The sequence below is a fragment of the Aplysia californica genome, unplaced genomic scaffold (genome assembly GCF_000002075.1).
Source record: "Aplysia californica isolate F4 #8 unplaced genomic scaffold, AplCal3.0 scaffold00044, whole genome shotgun sequence".
NCBI lineage: Eukaryota > Metazoa > Mollusca > Gastropoda > Aplysiida > Aplysiidae > Aplysia > Aplysia californica.
The window spans coordinates 1,408,845-1,428,568 of record NW_004797314.1 but is presented as its reverse complement, the minus strand read 5'-3'; the positions used below and the strand labels follow the sequence as shown (position 1 = coordinate 1,428,568).

Sequence of the window (19,724 nt, the reverse complement as noted above, 5' to 3'; positions counted from 1 at the left end):
TCATTTTGAAGAAACATTTTATTTCCTTGTTTGACACAGATAGATGTTTGAATAATAATTAACAAATGCTTTTTTTGGCAAGTACATGAACAAAAGCCAGAGGTGTGTACTTTATAATGTATCTACATGGCTAATGCTCTCCACACTTTTCAAAATCAGCACCAACAAAAATTGGGTGTATGTAAACAACAGACTCGTATGCAAGCTGCTCCATTCATTAACACCAGGCTTCAATTCCCACATTCCAACAAAAAAGAAAAAAAAAAGATTGTTTCCAGAGAATTGCTAAGAGTCAGAGCTTCTGTGATAAATATGAATAAAAAGAAAGGGTGCAAAAATGATTCCTTTGTCTTTCTTTAAAATTTAAAAAGGTTTTTATGAGACAACAAATTACTTTTGGACCCTGTGTCACAAACTTGAGACAATCCAAAAGCCAAATTAAATAATTGTTCATGTGCTCTGCCCCTAGGTTTACAAAAATTACAGTAGGCTTTCTTTCACTGTAAAATACAGGCCACTTTCCCAGAAATTTTCTTTGCTCAATCAATAATTTTGGTAACGTGTTGCAACAGACAATAACATTTGAAATTAACATACAATAATCTGCCATGATAAATTGTGAAGTCCTGAACATTTTGAAAATTCAGTCATAAAGAGCATTTAATAGAAATGAATGAATCACATAAATTATTTTAAGTTAAATATAATTATTATATTATACTTGTAACTTGACAAAAGAAACAGTATGCAACATGTTTAGGAGGCCAGCTGCTTCTACCATGCCTTTCAGGACCGACTCGGGCTGAGAGGGATATAATGTCCCAGGGATATAATGTCCCTGCAGAGAGACCGCAACACTATAAAAATTATCCCCATATTGGACTTGAATTTGGGTCTTCTGCGTTCGACAAAGAAATGCCTCACTGCAGACACAGAAGCCAATTATGAGAGAACAGAAACTTGTAACTTATAGTTATACAGTAGAACATGACTATAATGGAACCCGTTGCAGCGGGACCTTACCGGAATCACCTCTTTCTTGTCTATGAAAAACTCAATTAACTGTGCTTGGATTTAACGGGGCAAGGAAAGTCCAGAACTTGAATACAGCTGGAGAGATCGAGCGAGCTCTAGCTGGGGGAAGGGGTTGGAGGTAGGCTCCAAACAGGCAGTCAGCGGTGCAGCGTTGTGATTGGCCAGTCCAGTGATGAGTGAAGTGGGGCAGGTGGCAGAGAGAGATGGTGCGGAGAGAAGCCACTCCAAAAGAAGTGACGTGTGTACCGTACTCTGAGCGTCTACGCCATAGCCCTAGGCTAGGCCCAAAAAAAAAAAAAAAGTAAAAGAAGAGGAGAGCGTGTAGTGTGTAATTTTCGGTAATTTCCCTTTGCATTCCTATAGCGGGAACTTGCCTACAGCGGGATTTTTCTTCTGGAACTAAAAGTCCCCCTATATCCATGTTCTACTGTACATAGAGTAAGTGATTTTGAAATATTACCAGAGTTCATGACAGATATGCTAAAGTGACCCAAGGTAATGGCTTTGCTAGTCAACTTCTACCTCTGCAAATTTGACCTTCTCTCTATGTACATTCAAAACGAGGTGAAGCGTTTGATCATTCCTCTTTGAATGAATATTTGATGGGAAAGCCTTGGTTTGGGGGGGGGGGGGTTGCTTTTTTTTTTTTTTCTTTTCTCGATTATCTATTTAATATGTAGGCCAGGCTGTGATTTATCAATTCCATATTTCGCTAAGTGCTTTTATTCTTTAATTGAGTAGTAGCAAGGAAAACCATAAAGTAAACAGCTACAATCTCCCTTGAACCTCAATCTTTTCGGTAAAAGCATCTGCCTGAGGTTGAAAATATGGTTTCCCTTTTTTGATTTCCAAAGGTTGGCAGCTCTGCAAGTGTTATGAATGACTAAAAGTAGGTTAAACATGGCTTAGCATTTGATCTAAACAATAAGAAAGGGGGTTTCCCCCTCTTTTTTTTCTTTTTCCTTTTCATTAGCACTCTGCTTACCACAAAGAAAATTAGCTCAACATGAAGAAATTCTCTGGCTCCGTGAAATTCGTGTTATCAGGATTTTACTGTGACTGGTATAAACAAATTAAACTTATTTATTCAGTCTGGCAATTTGTGGACCATTAAAAAAAGAAAGCTGATGCTAATCTCCAATCCTCTCTAACAGTAACATATTAAAATCCCAATGTTTAACAAAACGTTTCTGTATTTCAGGCACATGGAATGTTGATTATGTTGAATGGGGAAGAACATCCACGGATAAAAAGAGTCTTGAAGCTCGGTCAATGTCCAGTCTATGACATTTCCAGGTCAACAATCGATCAAGCGCTAAATGGGAAGTAAAAAAGAAAATACATGTCAAATATTGGTGGCAAAAATACAGAACAAGAGGAAACAACATCTTTAACAAATGCACATATAAAGGAGTACAATGTTCAAATTGAATTAAAAATGGCAGAGGACATTTGCTTTAAAGTACTAGTACATGTATTACTATAACCTTCAATACATATTGACATATAAAGCTATATTCCCCTTGCCATAAGTACCTACAACAAACATGATCAGCAGATACGGACATTAATATTTTGAATACCTCATGAAATTTATCAAAACCATAAGAGGACAAACTCCAAAGTCAAACAATTATATAATAAAATATTTGAAAAAGCTTGTCTTACTATAAAGGTTAACGAACAAAATTACTGTAAATGTGAAAGAAAGCCACACTCCCAAACATTGTTTTCTACGCTACTTACCTGCCAAGTTGACCACCCATTGAGGTGAAAAATTTGTTGAAATCCAGCCTAAGTAGCAACTGTGCTAAATGGGGGCGTGCACTCTGACTTCTGACCCCGGATAACATTTGGAACAAAAGACTTGAGTACCTCTTGAAGCTCTGAGGGAACAGAAGGAGAAAGACGGTAACCAATCTCACAAGATACTTAAAGAGTGATTGATATCAAGCATTACATAGTTAGTTAACCTTTCCATGTTCAGCAAGACTCTTTTGATGTGCATGCAGATAAAGTGTTAGTGATCCGAAAAATTGAACCTTGTACCAAACTCTGAACTAAGTCTTTGGTTGCAGCAACAGCAGGTTCAGCAATCTTCACAGAATAAATAAACTGCGAGTACTTTATTCTGTTATATTCACTCAATGGTAAACTGCAAGCTGACATCAGAGAAGAAGAAAACTTTTTGCCTTGTTTTAGTAAGCGTTTTATGAAACTTGCAACACAATTAAGTTATATAAGCGCCGAAGATTCGGTGGTGTTACAAGAGCAGTAAACCACACCTCAGCACTCGCCAACCACCCACAGAGTGATGCCCTTTCTCTTACAGGGAGGGGGTGATTTTCAAATCAGGGCCTTAGGCAGAGTTGAGTAAATCACACTACTAATCAGTATGCAATAGTACAATATACTTGGGAATAAAATGAACAAAACGTGACTGAAAAGATTCAACAAATATAATTTTTAAAAATCTACACAACTTTGTCATAAGTTCATAATGATAATCTTAACATGAAAAGGGAATTTGGCATCGGCATAGACATACGGTACATATTTCACACAAATACCAACCGATGTGATATTCTGTATTTGCTGTTCATCCTTTTCAAAGCCAGAACTTTCAGAGGACACCAGTATGCGACAAAAGAGAGAGCATTGCTCCAGAATTTCATAGAGGCATGATGACACCTGGTGAGGGTAGAGAGAAGAACAAATTTAAATGAGACTCAAATTTAGTCAGGGTTTGACGGCACTTGCAACACAATAAGGTCAAATAAGTATTGGAGATTAGAGATATTGCAAGAAAGTAACAAACACAAAAAAAAGTAGGAGGTGAGATAAGAACGATAGATGTTTGATGGGAAAGAAGGAGCCACCCACACTAGAGCACCTGCTTTTTCAGCATTCAATCTCACTATCCATTTCTCCAATGTTGCCAATGGTTAATTTTTAGGCATGGTGAACGAAGTAGATCTAGATCTCAAATTGTCAGTGAAACAAAAACCCTGTGAGTTCAGAATGACAGGAAAAATGTAATTCTCGCCGTTCAGGAAAAACAATGAAATTAATTCAGGCTGATAAGAGCTCATGATGTTAACTGTGAGGCAACACTACTATGGCAAAACAAAAGACAGGAGAACAGAAAGAACATAAATAAAAACTATTCCAATTTTTGTTGGCCTCAGCATAAAAGTCATCAGCTGTACTGAGACAAGATAATAAAATGTATCACTACTAGCTATAAAGAAAGAACCAGTTTGAATCATTCCAGTCTTGCAATACTTCCACTGAGTAAAAGGAAAAACTTCATTAGAGCAGAGTTTTCACATACCGTTCTCATGTGTACAAAACTCTGGGCCAGTAAGGATGACAGGAACTGCTCATGGGCCAATTTAGCCGCTTCAAAGTCCTTGGTAGAGTCTATTTTGTCCATTAATATCTGGTACTGAGATTCAATAACATCCACCTGAAACAGGTCCAATAATAAAATTAATTCTAAACACAACACTGATATAAGCAGTCACTTGGCTATACCCTCCATTTCTGGCTTGCACAGGAAACATGCTGGGAAAAGGCAATGACAAAACGAAACTCAAGACATAAAATGTCTTCAACTTGACTCATACTTCCACTAAACCACAATAATTTTTTTCTGCGTGTAGTTTTAGGGTGAACTTCTGTATCACAATAGCAGTAGATTTGAGAACTTGGAGTGAAAAGTTGCTGCCCTTCTCCTCATAATAAGAGAAACAAATAGACGCAATGTGACTTTAGAGGGGACAATAATTTACTAATTAAAAAAAAAAAAAGACAAACCCTGACAGCTGTTACTCTCCAATCCTACACCCCTGAATGGCTCAATAATAAGCACAATAAACACCAGGTCACAATGTTCACAAAAATAATTTTCATCACGTCCTCTTCATTACCTTTTCTCTTATTGTGCAAAATTCTAATTATAGACAAAACAGGTAATAATGAACACTTTTAAAATCTTTACATTATTCCAGCACTAACAGGGGCACTAAATATATTCCAACAAAAAGGCATGCAATTTAATGTACTACAAAAGACAACATATGCCATTGGACCACAGGACATGAGATTAACTCTTTATCTCCGGCAAGCTGCTCCCCACTGTGCTAGTGAGCTGCGGCTCGGGCACATTCCTTTACGACGACTTCGACATCAAATTACTTTTCGGCAATTGCCGAAAACAGGTCTCTTATACCAGAAGTTCATTCATTACATGAAGAACTATCAAAATAGGTTTGCTGGTTTCGATTTAATGACCCATTTAATGACATTTTTGGCATTTTTAGATTTAGCACCAAAACAGGGCCCTGGCGTGGTGGGTTTACCCCCCTTGGAGATAAAGAGTTAAGGGTAGCTGAACTAACAACAACTACACACAAGAAACACACCTGTAAATAGTACTGCAGATTGTCAACCAGAAATGCCATATGTGTGCGAAGCTGCCAGGTGGTGCTTGCAGCAGGGGAGACAAAAACCTTTTTGTTGCACATCTGCAGACTCCAACAATGTTGCAAATCCAGCTGGGTGCGTCGAACAGCTAATAAGAAGCGGAAGATCTTGTCATACCTAATGGAGTGATACAAAAATAAACATGAGTAGATAAAAATTGAACATAAAAAGCACTGTAAAACTCTTTCTAAAATGTTCATCAAACATTGTCCAAAAAACAGTATTGACAGTCATAACCCTTTGTGATTTATGTCAGCCGTTTAGTGAATCTACAAAAAAATATATTTTGTTTTTTAAATGTGTTTCAGAGCTACGGTAAAATTTCATCTTCATTTAATCAAATAAGGTTGCTGAGACAAAACTCACTTGAGAGAGTAGGGAGGTAACGAACCCACTCTGACCACCTCTATACATATGCACTTTCCAATTTAAATACGAAATGTACAGCACACAGAGAAAACACATGAATTGAGCTTACTTTTGCAGGATGGATGGTGTAAAAAAAATATGAAGAGGCCACTGGACTGTGTAAGACAGCCCAAGGACACTCCAGCCAGTTTCTACATCACTTTGGGCAGTGTTTGGGTCTTTCTCTGCAGATAAAATAGAAAATGACATGTTCACTTGACTTGAGAAACATGACAGAGACAACCCCAAACTATTAAAAACAACTAGTACGAAGAACATCCAGACATATAATCACACCCATTGGAAAGGACTGGAAAAACTCTTTTATTCCATTTAACAGAAAGAAAGCATCCTGAAAACTACAAGAAAATAAAAAAACAAACTACCCCACCCCTGCTACAAAAAAGCACTCCAGGAAAGCCCAGCAAACTTAAATTTCCATCACAAAACTTAAGACATTTTTTTCAGGAAAGTATATATTTAAATCTTTCACATGCTTTGATCCTAGAGCAAAGAAGAGAATAGAAACTTACTTTTTCCTTTTGCAGGAGCAGGAACAGTCAGGTGAAAGCGTTGCAGTAGGGCATCATTGTCGATGAGAACATTGCGAGCTGCATGTTGAAAGGCATGGTTCACATCTGAAGACAACAAAAAGAACAGGAGATCGTAAAACTCTATGAAGAGGGGGGTTAAGTATTGTATTCGTCCATCAACTTGAAGATCCCCAATTCAATCACTGCCAGCATGTTTTTTTTTCCTCATGATATTCTACTCTCTGATCCAAGGGTAGGTTGGATCAAGAACACAGTTTTCTCAAATGAGAATGAAGAAATTGTGGTGGTTCTGTATGGAAGTTCCCATGTTAAAGATCCCTTGGTGGTTCTAAAATTGAAAAGACTAGGCCCTTTGGGTCAACATCTGGGCAAAATTCAAAATACATTTTTACTCTAAAATACTTAATTAAGAGTACCTTCGGAAATGGCATGTGGCTGATTGTCAGGCAAGGGATGATTCGAGACTCTATGTAGATAAAATGACCATGTTTGCAAAAACCAACTGCACTATGAGAATAAGATCTCACAGTCAAATACTCCCTGAGCTCTGGTAGGGTTATGAGAAGAGGAGAAAGAGATGTGTAGTTAGTGGTTTTCGAATTGTCATTTTCTCAGGACATGATTTTGACAACAGTAGATTCCACTAGATCAAAAACCTGTATTTTCCTGAAATGCAGTTTGCAACCTTATTAAACAAAGACCAGGTTACTTTTAAATTCAAACCTTGAGTCAGTGTAATAGCAGCTCACTCTGTAATACTTTCGTGGACGTCAAAACCAAAATTCAAGTAAAAATAGTCACCACTTTCACTATTTGGCAATATTTTATGAGGGACCCCTTCAAATCTCTCATCTCTGTAAAATGGGAATGAAAGTAGACAAGAGCCCCACTCACCATGCTCTGTAGTTGAGGCCACAGGTGTTCTCAGCAGGTGTTGAGCTTGATCTATGAAAGCCAGATACAGCTCTCCACGTCCCAGCAGGAAGTAATCCTTCATTATTCGGATTTCACCAGTCAGATCTGATTCCTCCACCACCAACATCCACAGATACTGTGGGGAAAGATTTAAAAAAATGAGAAGTTGTGTGAAACTGAATGAGACTTACAATTAAATGAAAGAGAGAGAGACTTCAAAAACATTATAACATAACTGGACTTAGCCACACTAATAAATTTTGACTTATTTTAAGAAGCATCCTAATAAGCTTTCTAACTTTTAAGAACACATTTTGTTCCAAAGTCTGACAGTTTATGCTCCAGACAAGACAAAAATTTTCTACCAATGCCTGTGCAATTCAGGGCTTTTGGTGAACAAGTGCAGTCATTTACTTCTGACATACCTGGATGCTTGCAAATACATTCTAACGTGACAGCAGATATTTCAAAAAGCCTTTCAACACAATGTCACAGAGGCTCACTTGGAAATTTCAAATTCAACCTCACGTGAGGGAAATCTGGGTTACAATGACACACGCATAAATACACATATACAAAGAATATCAAATACAATTTACACCAATGCAGACAAATTTTACAAACACACCATTGACAGTCACTACTGTGCGGCATCCTAATTTTTTCAGCTAAAGTTATTGAGTGTTGCTAAAGGACGCACCACAATGACCACCCATCTAAACCACATGTCACTGACATTATTTGAGAGTCTGAACTCACTAACCATTCGGCCACTAGAGCCCTTAGTCGATAAAAGATGCATTGTTATAAAAAAAACAACCCGAAAAAAGATGGATAATCCCAAAAAGGAGCCCATTGGGTATTGGGCGGCTACTGGACCAAAGCCATCATAGATGAAGATGAACAATTAACAGTAGATGAAACTGAGAAAATGTAGTTCCCGAACATTTGAGAGATATCTACATATGCCATGTATGTCAACTACAGAAAGGAGTCTGCATTCTCATAAACAATATATACTGACTAGAAAAGACGTACCTCAGCAGCATGAGCCCTTATTTTATTTATGACCGCCTCAAAACCTATGCTGTTGAAACCTGGTTGCCTTGACAAGTCAAGAAGATCTGCAGCGAATTCTTCCTCTCGTGTACTCATGATGGTTCCTCCTATTATCAGAAAAGAGAAGTCGCAATGGAAAACACTTATTTAAATGCAGTAAGAGTAACCAGTGCAAATTGTACTGAATGTAGATAACAAGAACACACAAATTACATTGAGAATTTCCCAACTGTCTTGAAGAACTAAGCTTTGCCAAGGGACAGAACATCGTGATTGCTACTTACATTACAATAGCTTCAACATCTACAGACTATCCTATTGAGAATAGGGGGAGGGAAGGGGAAGCAGAAATGCACATAGATCTACAGGCACATTACATGCATGCTTGCCACTCATGTCAAAACACATGGTTCAGTAAAATGATAATTGTAGTGGAGGCACAGGGCACTGGGGAAGGTGCTGGCAACATTTAGTGTTCTGCGGGCACACCTTATGAATGTTAAAGACATTTTAAAGGCTGGAAATTTGATAATTTAAAATGGATAAATACAACCAAAAAAATGTCATTAATCTGGGGTCAGTAATAGTAACAAAAAGAACCTCAATAACAGTTGGCTTGTGCAAGACAGTGAACACGGTCCTAACTGAATATATTCACCCTATTCACGGACCAATCAGTTACAAAAAGTGAAGGACATTCAAATAAAGGGATAAAAGAAGAAACAAAAGAGAGGCAACCACGTGTAAAAATTGTGAGAATGATATAGGTTCTGTTATTAGTCACAAGAAGAGAATGGCACAAGTAGAAACCTTGGTGCTGATGCTTCATCTGATGCTTGTCTCGCTCAAACATCTGCACTGACTCTCCAACAAAGAGAATCTTGTTGGCCACACGGGGCTGGATGTATGAGGGCAAGAGATCAGCTGCAATACCAAACTGGCTTGTTTCAGTGGGTATCTCTTCACCGTCGTCACTCAGGTGGATTTTCTGTTGTAATAGAGAAGAGTGAAAAAAAATAATTTTTCAATGGTTCATTTTTATTACAAATTATCATATGGATATCAAATGGGAATGATCTAAAAAACCACATTCAATAACAGCAAAAAGTGGCAAACATGAAAACCTTATGACATATCTGGTATGTTATAAAAATGTGTAATTTTTAGCTTTGAGCTGTATCATGGATGTCACGAAAGTTGAAAGCTGGAAAAATTTGCTGCTCCTGGTAGCCTGTATGTTACATGTACATCATGCAAGTCAACTGGCTCTAGTTTTTCTGTACGGAGATTTAACCAAAAACACAGCATGGATTCGAATTTGAAATAAAAAAAGGTAGATATTGGTACCATTTTTATTTCTTTCCTGCAATGCTTGCAAATGATCTATAAACACGGCTCTAGTATTGTGGATGACCACATAGACACCAAAATGACTTAAAAAGGCAAAAAATTTTCCTTTTTGACTTTGGTTCGCAAGTTTTTCAAAATAATGAGTAAGATGGGGAATTTTGAGATCTAACCCACTAGTCCACTAACACTTGAGACGTGAGACTGCTGTCCTGGTTCACGAGCTTAGCTGAAAATCAGTGCTGACAGTAGGAACGCACACCCCTTGGCAACTATGGGGTTAATTAGAGATTTTAAGAAAATAAAACGAAAAAAGGAAACTAGTGATGATTTTGAAAGACTGGGAAAAAAAAATCAGTTTGAATTTAAGACAAATAGAAAGAAGGTGAATTTTCTTTAACACAAGAGAAGGCAGAAATTACACAAATAACTATTTGCAGAATCCAAATATAGTATCACTAAGATTTGTCTAGGTCATAATTTTATCTTGTCTTATCACACATATTAATTTTTGGTAGGCAGTTTTACAAACCTGAAGCTGTCTTCCTGTAAGACCCAGGATACCCAAATCTTCCTCTTCCTCTTCTTCGGTTTTTCTGACATGTCCATCCATTCTTCGGATGAAAAATTCATTGTAGGGATCTGAAGTAATTCCATGGAGCATCCAGGCAGAAAGTTGTTTGAACAACAACCCATGGCAGACATAGAGAATTCTGGTAGTAAATAAAGAGATTATGTCATACTGTCATACCTTAGGCTAGAAGTTGCAATAAATTTTCTAATTTTATTTTAGTAAGCGTTTTACGGCACTTGAAACACATTTAGGTCATATAAGTGCCAAAGATTAGAGGTGTTACAAAAGTCGAGTCACAAACACAAAAAGGAGCTGGAGAGAAAAGAATGAAAGATGTTCGATAGGAATGAAGGAGCAAACCATATAAGAGCACTGCAAACCATCCACAAATAAAAGCTCTGCTATTTGGACAATAATTCGACAATTCAGTTCAAGAAACCTGTTTGCCAGACTTTTCTCGAATCGACTATTTTGCTGTTCCGTGGCCGCATATCTTTCTTTGTCACAATTTTTCAGCTTTAACCCCACTGGACGCTGAGAGCATCCAGCGGTAATAACCCTGTTCCCCATCGGACGCTGGGAGCGTCCAATACTAGTGACAACTGTTTCGTTTTATTTAGTGCTAGTTTCTTCTTGTTTTTCCTAACTATTCCCAATCCAAGTTTTTTAGTAACGATTAAGCCTTTATTTCCGCCATTTAGAAGTTAGAGGCAAGCTTTTGGAGTTATAATGAGACATAGTGCACCATGTTTAGGCGACAATAGAAAAAACTTCGGGAAACGGTGGAAAAAACTCAGGGTTTAAAAAGTTAGTGTGAGGTTTGGACTGTAAATAACTTATTTACAGTCTGATCCTTGCAATAAAAAAGATATGTGACGGAGAAAGATCTGCGGCCACAGGAAAGCAAAAAAGTCGATCTTAGACGAATGTGGCATACAGGTTTCTTGAACTGAACCGTCGAATTGAAAGAAAGTCATAAGGTGTGATGCATTAACTAAGAAATAAGGTAAGTATGTAGATTGAACATAAAAACACCGCTAAAAGACCCACCTGTCTAAGGCAGCTTTCACAACAGGAACACCCAGGATCGAGTTCTTGTATAGAATATCTAGCATGTAACAGCCATGGGCCTGAGGACAGAGCAGAAAATGGTATGATTTTAAAAAAGAAAACGCATCTCCATTTTTCACACACCCTTGTGTTTTACATTTGTAAAGTGATAGGATATTGGCTTAGGTATTAGCATGTCTACTTTTTCTCAGCACATTACTTGATAGTCAGCACATGCTGAGATGCAAAGAAGCTACAAAACAGGTATCAAATGACCCCAGGTGACAAGCATTTAAAAATATACCAGACACACCTTAGACAAGAGCATACAATAGTATAAATCTGCTTCCCACTACATGCAGGCTTATGTACTGATCAATAATATCAGGGTCCTTACGTATACACTCACTTTATGAGAGACCACTTGATCGATTGTGGCAGCCAAGGCTGGGAACAACAACTGAAACTGAGAAGTAGAGAGATGAAAATGACACAAGTGAAACCACCATACTGAAAAAGCAACATGTGAAAGCTGTTTGATAACATTACTTGACATAAAGATATTTGGCCATTATTGTACTGTGTAGATTTGTCATAAACTACAAATACAACTAAAAACACTGAATAGCTTCGAATGAAGTATTTTCAGATCTATAGATAGAATAACTTACACTGTAATCAATTGGCTACATTTGAACTAACCTTTTTCAAAAAGATTTTCTTGGATGCCTACTACAAATAAAGGGTAGAGAAAATACGAAAAGAAACAATGACTGGTCCCCATAATGTGCTAAAAATGTCAAATCTGTACAGTCTGTCATAAATAATCGGGAATACAGGCAAAAAACAAAGAGAATATCAACCTCATTGAGTTTACTGGCAATGAATGACACTGGTAGGTGAGAATCTTTGAGGACATCCTGCTCCACCTCCAGCAAGACATCTCTGTAGTCCTGGAGTACATTGTCCAAACCCTGACACAAGCATTTCATGTACAGGCCATACAGGTCATCCGAATCTGGAACATTCCCAAAAATAGTGTTACTTTTACAACCACCATTTTGGAAAAAAACCTGTTTTCGGCTAAGGCTGAAAATAAATCATAAAAGAAGAAGGAACTTGGATTTTTGGTCTCTGGGTCCCCAACCAGATTTGGAGGGATGTTGGCAGTAGAGGTCAAAGGTCACGCAGATGTCTCCTTTCAGCACTTACTAGACCTACTACACATATACCAGAGTCACCACTTTCTGTGGGGATCAACATGGGAGTAGCCATGAAGTCAAGCAAGCAGATGAATTTTAACTTATCTTAAAAGAAGGAAGACCTCAAGTAGACTTTTGTTGCAGGAGATTGGGTGCTATGGTGTAGATATCATAAGCAACAAAGCGTCTTCGGGAATGAAAATACTTGTTTTAGAATTTTTCAGGTTATTTTCTTCCTCTGTACTCAGAATCATTTTAAAATTTTGCACAGGCTGCCAGCTTGGAATGTCACTTTATCTAATAAGAAAACAAAAAAACATGTGGTGTGTGAAAAAGAATACACAAATGCTCAAAGTATCCACTAGCTACACAAGAAGGACTATAATAATTGAAGTAGAAATGATGTGATAGGCATGGCATTTTCTGTCATAACATGATCCTTTATAAATTTTAATGATAAACCAGTGGCATTCTTGGACTATCAAATATCTATAGTCCTTATCTGCTCTTCTTTTTTTATGTGTGTTTGTTACTCTCTTGTAACGCCTACTCTTATCATCGGCACTTAAATGAAAGACCTAATTGTGTAGCAAATGCTGTGAAATGCTTATTGAAACAAAAAACAGAGCCCAATTAGAACTCTAACTGAGCCAGTACATTTGAAAAGGAACATTCCTGAAAAAAAAAAGTTCTCTAGAGATTTTATAAAAAAGTCACATAGTACGTTACTGGTCAGCAAACATTAATTTTCTCATCAAATTTCAACTGTGTTAGGCGAAGTATCAAAATAAAGATCACACTACAGAAAATTCCCAGATTTCACTACTTAAATTCCAATAAATAATATTGCCCCACTACTTATCAAACAATCAATTATCAAAAGTCTGGAAAGCAAGCAACATCTCACTGCACACCAAGATTCGACTCTTTAACTCCAACCTCAAGTCTGTGCTCCTCTACGGCTGCGAAACTTGGAAGACAACGAAGACAGTACTGAATAAAGCCTAGACTTTCATCAACAGATGTATGAGGTGTATTCTAAGAATTAAGTGGCAGGATAAAATAAGAAATGAAGAGCTGTGGGAACGGAAAGGACAGGACAAAAGGATATAGAAGTAGAAATAGGACTAAGAAAGTGGCGATGGATGGGACACACCTTAAGAAAGCCCAGCGGAAACATCACAAGACAGTCACTGCAGTGGAACCCACAAGGAGCACGAGGCAGGGGTAGGCCACCGGAAACATGGAGGAGATGCGTGGAAAGGAACATGAGAGAGATGAAGCTCACTTTGAACGAGCTTGGAAGGATGGCTCAGGACAGAGATAAATGGAAGGAATTTATATGTGGCCTATACCCTACCAGGGGTGAAATGCATTGATGATGATGACTTATCAAATAAGAAAAGAGTTATTTTAATTTGCTTACAAAGTCAAGTCTATCACTATCACAAGAGTAAATGTAACTGCTATCAAGGTGAACATTCAGAAAATAGTAATCTAGAGGAAAAAAAATCGGAAAGCCAAAAATAGCCATTTTCCATTCCGCACCTGGATATTGCCCTGCAAGCAGGCCACTGCTGTAGTGCTGAATGAACTCTGTGAAGTCTCTGTAGTAAGTGCCCAACTTGCAAAGTTGATTAAGTGAAGTCACTTCTGAGGCATGAATGAAGGGTAAATTTGGAACCACCTGGAAAGAACATTCGTAAATTTTATATGTTTGTCATAGGAATAAAAATAGAGTTAAGTAAAAGGGTTTCTTTGTCATACTTCTTTAACATTCCCCTCAAAGTATAAAACGTTTGACGGAAAATTTTTAGTATTCCAACCGATGGAAGAATCCAGGAGAGATAAATTTCACAGCTTAAAATAAAAAAAAGTTTCCTGCCTGGTGCCAGATTGCATTATAATGCGAACAAATCTTTTTTCTTCTTTGTAAGTGTTTTACGGCGCTCGCAACTGCATAAGGTCATACATAATCTATGAGCCTGCGGGGCACATTAAACATTTTCGGTTGGTAGGTAATTTTGATATTTTGCCCGGGTGGCGGCCGAAGCCTACTCTTATTGATTTTAGACCACTAAGGGATCTTAAACGTGAACAACTTGCACCCGGGATCTCCAAGACTTTTTGCCCTTGTCCTAGAAGGCTAGGTGTAGATCTTTCCTACCAGAAGACCAGGGGTGTGGCTGAAAGACAGCAGTAAGAAGCCAAGGAGAAACAGTAGAAAGGCTGCAGAAAGAGTCAGGAGGGCAGAGGAGCGGGCAAAGGAGATAAATGGGTGGGAGCAGAAAGTGGAGACGAAAGCAGACGACAAAATATTGTTAGAGAGCAGGAAAGGAGGTGAAAGGAAACAATTTTAGAGAAGAAAGTTTTTCCGTCGCTACCCGGATTCGAACCCGGGATCTTTGAATGAGAGGCGAACACCCTAACCTCTAGGTCACGAGAGCCCCCTGTGAAAACATGTAGGCCTTGTATACACAGTCACAGACGTCTGAGTTAACACTATACAAGAAACTACTTATATAATATTATAAATATACTCTACTTAAGATCTAATCTTGCTTTTTAATACAGCAAGTAAAGTAGACAAGAAACTCAAAATTCTCATCCCAAATCTAGAGATAGATAGATACTTAATTATCAAAACACTTTGAACTTGAGCACGCAATGAAAACTTTTGAGTTTGATCCCATTCACATTCAGTGCTTTCAGTACCCATGTCCTTCACAGAAGGCCTATAATATGTACACAATCTCATAGAGATAGAATCACCAGATGTATCAATGATATACAGTAGTCTCCGCCTAAGATCCTGGTGCTCGGGAGCAAAGAAAAGCGGGATCTTAGGCGAACCGGGATCTTAACCGACGAACCCAGGGAAGAATCTATGGTGACCCATGTTAAGGCTCACAATCGGTAAAATGGTCTCCCTCCACTCTAAAATGAACTGACGTGACCGCTTGGTGGGTTTATGACGTATGGCGAGCAAAGAGTGGTTAACCTTGATGACCTATCACAGCGCATAGTGGGATGAGGCGTGCCATTTTCACTTAGTATCCTATCATGAAGCTCAAGATCTACGCTTCTCAAGTTGCCCCTCCCCTCCCCCTTACCTGTCGAAAATTTATAGCTTTCCATCTCCCCCAACCGCCTTTGTCGTTACACACCATTACGTTGTGAATACACCAATTAAAATTCAGTCTGTCTCGCAAATTCGGGAGTAGAAACAACTTCTGCAATGGTCAGGGAAGAGTTCACAGTTCAATGTGATCCCGCCTGGAGCGAACGTGTAGGCCCTACCCACCCAGCGAGTGATGTGTAAGTTTAGGGGGAGAGCTCAGGTGTGAGTGCGATGTTCGGGGAAAACAAACGTGTCGGTCAGTTCAAACCTCTGTGTGATCCCGTCTGGCGCAAACATTGTATCGCTTCATCGAGTTTTACAACGTGTATGTGATCACATTCACGATAGTGGCTGATCTTTGACGCGACGGACAGTTTATTGATCTCAAATTTTCACTCTTGGTTGATCGGCTGTCCCGCCCGGGGTTTTTTACGCAAATTATGATCTGAAATGCGGGATCTTAGCCGAATGTACACCTTCAGAGTGAATCAAAGCGGGATCTTAGGGGTGACTTTTGTATAGTAAAAACTCTGTTTTCTTAAAACAGTGGGATCTTAAGCGAACCGGGATTGTAAGCGGTGGGATCTTAGGCGGAGACTACTGTATTAGAAAATGGATGCTCAAGAATAAATTAAAATTAAATGAGGATAAGACCAAAATATTATTTATTCGTAGCAGCGCATGCAATGAAATTGACAATATCAGAATAAACATCAATGCCATGAAATATCAGCCCAAACTAAAATAAATAATTTACGGTGTGGTGCTAGATCAAGATATATATGTCAATGAAATCCCATGTATCCAACCAATCTCTGTAAAAATCTATGTCTCCAACTGAAGAAAATATTTATCTGTTGATGTCACCAAAACTTAAATAGCATCACTAAATAAATATTGTCAAGGTTTGATATTATTGCAATTTCTTACTTGCTGGTGTACCTGTTGAACAGTTACAACAACTACAAAGAGCACAAAATATTGCTGCCAAAATAATTACTAAGACATGTGACTCCTATTTTAAAAGAACTACACTGGCTCCCGGTAAAAGAGTGTATCATATAAAATCTGTTTAACTTGCTAACAAGTGCTTACATGATTTATCACCTTACTACATTTTTAAAACAGTTTTTAATGTACCCTATGTTACCACCTAGAACGCTCAGATCATCAAGAGACAAAACAACCCTTGTTAAACCTAAAATAAATTACAAATCTTATGGCCAACGCTCTTTTTCATATTTTGCCCCACTTGTTTGGAAGAGGCTTCCAAAAACTATTAGAGAAGCAGAAAATCTCGAAACTTTTAAGAAGAAACTAAAAGCATTTCTATTTTCATCATATTTCAATTAGACAGAATCCATCCATGCTGTGGATCGTTGTGAGTTTGTGTGCATATGTACGTATGTGTGTATGTATGTGTGTATGGGTGTGTGGTGCGTGCGTGCATGAATATGTGTGTGCACGCGTGTATGTAATACTATACGTGCCTTTAAAATTGATTTTTGTAAATCCATAATATGTATCATGTTTAAAAGCGCATAGAGCATTGCATTAGAAGTGGATCGCTATATAAATGCAATCCATTATTATTATAATATTATTAATTTAAAAAAAAAAAAAAATAATTTAATAGGGCCTGAGTGAAGTGGTTAGCCGTACTAAGTACGGCTAGCTTGCCAGTCTAGCCATACTTAGATAGGCCCTATTGTCCGAAACCTATTTTGGCCCCACTCGTTTCTCTATATGAAGCTCTGGTGTCATTAAAATTATGACAAATGACTACAAAACTGTAAGCCCTTTGTTTCTCTAAGAATCTGCTTTCCTTGATCAAATATTTATCAGTACAGTTCCATAGAATTATACACCATAAAAATCAAAATATGGACGGATGAAACTTTTAATTTTAAGAAAAAAAAAACCCAAGTAGAAATTTAAACACATTGGGTATTGATGAAGACATATCCATCCGTCATTTATGTCTGCTTTTTCAGATGACCATAGTTCATTTGTTTCTTTATCAGTTTGAATGAAATTTAATTCCAAATAACTTTCAACATTCTTCTTCAACTAAGAAACTGTGAGAGATAACATAGATGGATTATAACCCCAATTAAATATATATGTCAGCTATCCCTCAATAATGGGCACCCAGCAATGAACAGTAAAACAAATGAACCCAGAATTTGAGACAATTTTAGGGAAAAATCAACAAAATTCATGAAATATCATAAACTGAATGAGAGTAATTTACTTTTTGATTCTTATGACTACCCTGCCAGTCTAACCCTGTCATTTTAAGTAAGGCAAGCCTGCCAGTCTAGCCGTCCTTAAGTAGCCTAGCTGTCATCGAGTACGGGGGGTTAGCCTGTCAGTCCAGCTGTATCAAGGGCCCGTCTACAGCCAGCCTGCCAGTCTAGCACTACTTAAACACCGTGCTCTTCCTTCAAGACACCCACTAAGATTATTTACAAATTCAAATGTCTTTTAAAAGTAAAAGTTTAAAATATATATATGACGACAGATTCAGGAGAATAAAATGTTTTAAAAACAGCTATTAAAATTAAAACAATTTAAACTTGTTTCGGACGACGTCATCCCCCGCAATGGTCCAGGGCATGGGAAGATCATCCGATAATAACACAATGTTATAAGTTTTTGTTGTGTAAAATAATTCAAAGTTGAATTTTTATGATAAAAATTTAGGAAGGACTTCCGTAATGAGCGACCACCTCAACAAACACAATAAAGAACTCTACCCACCCCTACCCCTCTACTCTGTCTCATAGTGGTCGCTCATTACAGAAGTTCTCCCAAAATCATAAATTTTAGTCACCTGGATCCCAACATCCGAGTGTTTGAAAACACCACCATGGTGGCCCTTCAAAGCTAAAAGGAGTTCGTGCAGCATTGTATAGTGTCAATAGTGATGGCGATGGTCGGTCAGCTGTGTTGCCAGCAAGCCAAAGTACATATGTTTCAGGTTCCAAAAAAGTCAATCAAGTGATAAGCGAATGCAGTCCGAAGCCAAACACTAGATCTATGCATCCATGCAGCCAGGATTTCTTCCGCCATTCATCATCAAATTCAAGGCTTTAAAAATTGATTTCTCTTTAGATTCAACAGCTAGCAGTCAGATGGTAACAGAAGTAGGATAGAAAAGTTAATGTGAGCTGTCTTTATATCTCTCACTGGCAATACACGACAGAATTTTACGTTCTATCGACTCTTCTTCTAACTGTTAGTGTGATCTGAGAATCTTGATTCCGTCTCTTCGTCTGGAGTGGGCACAGCAGTCGTCGTACCCCTTCTTCGAAATAAGTTAGCCTACCTACTAACAGAGTCAGTCACTTAGATCTAGAATCTAGATCTACATCTCGTCTCTAGATATCTAGGAAAGATAATCTAGATTCTAGATCTAGTCCTAAAAAAAGTCTAGAATTTTAGCCAACAACTTGAACAACAGTGGCTAGGTCTAGAATCTAGAGATATCTAGATAGTCTAGATCTAGATCTAGATTCTAGAGATCTAGATTCTAGATTCTAGATCTAGATATAGATATAATAGATCTAGATATAGATGTCTAGAATCTAATTCTAGATCTAATATAACAGAGTAACTTAACATCAAGATTTAAAAAATAATCTTGAACAGATGTGTACAGATTCGGTCACTTTGTATTGCAAAATTGCCGCCAGGTGCGGACATGACTTCAGTAGGCCTAGTAGTAGCAGTAGCAGCCTGCAGTTAGTTACAAACTTTACAATTTCAATCTCGAGATGGAATATTTTACCAACGAGACCTCCCTTTTCGGCAGATTTTGCGGAAGGAGGAGAAGAAAATGTACAATGCCAAACTGGCTTTCTTGTATGAAAATGCTGATCAAAATAGTATTTTTTTAAAAACAATTTCAATTAAGGCAAGAAAGTATATTTGAACGGAGATTAAATAAAAACCTTTAATGTCTAGAA

At 37.8% G+C, this 19,724-nt stretch overlaps 1 protein-coding gene across 3 annotated transcripts; it reads right to left on the bottom strand.

Moving 5' to 3' along the window:
* Positions 1-19,518, bottom strand: LOC101860956 (gamma-tubulin complex component 4). 3 transcript variants are annotated; one of them, XM_035968193.1, is made up of 17 exons: positions 19,428-19,518; positions 18,590-19,084; positions 14,181-14,319; positions 12,294-12,448; positions 11,840-11,896; positions 11,431-11,510; positions 10,339-10,519; positions 9,270-9,447; positions 8,439-8,566; positions 7,380-7,536; positions 6,465-6,569; positions 6,002-6,116; positions 5,463-5,640; positions 4,370-4,504; positions 3,610-3,726; positions 2,782-2,921; positions 1-2,350 (listed from the first exon to the last, which is right to left on the bottom strand). In XM_035968193.1, the coding sequence occupies exons 2-17, from the start codon at positions 18,662-18,664 to the stop codon at positions 2,344-2,346; spliced, it is 1,947 nt and encodes a 648-aa protein (XP_035824086.1). In that variant the 5' UTR covers positions 18,665-19,084; positions 19,428-19,518; the 3' UTR covers positions 1-2,343. The 3 variants fall into 3 exon arrangements, with proteins under 3 accessions (XP_035824086.1, XP_035824087.1, XP_005092380.1); XM_035968194.1 differs by having other exon boundaries at positions 18,590-19,087; positions 19,428-19,501; XM_005092323.3 differs by lacking the exon at positions 19,428-19,518 and having other exon boundaries at positions 18,590-19,270.
* Positions 19,519-19,724: the final 206 nt, after the last annotated feature.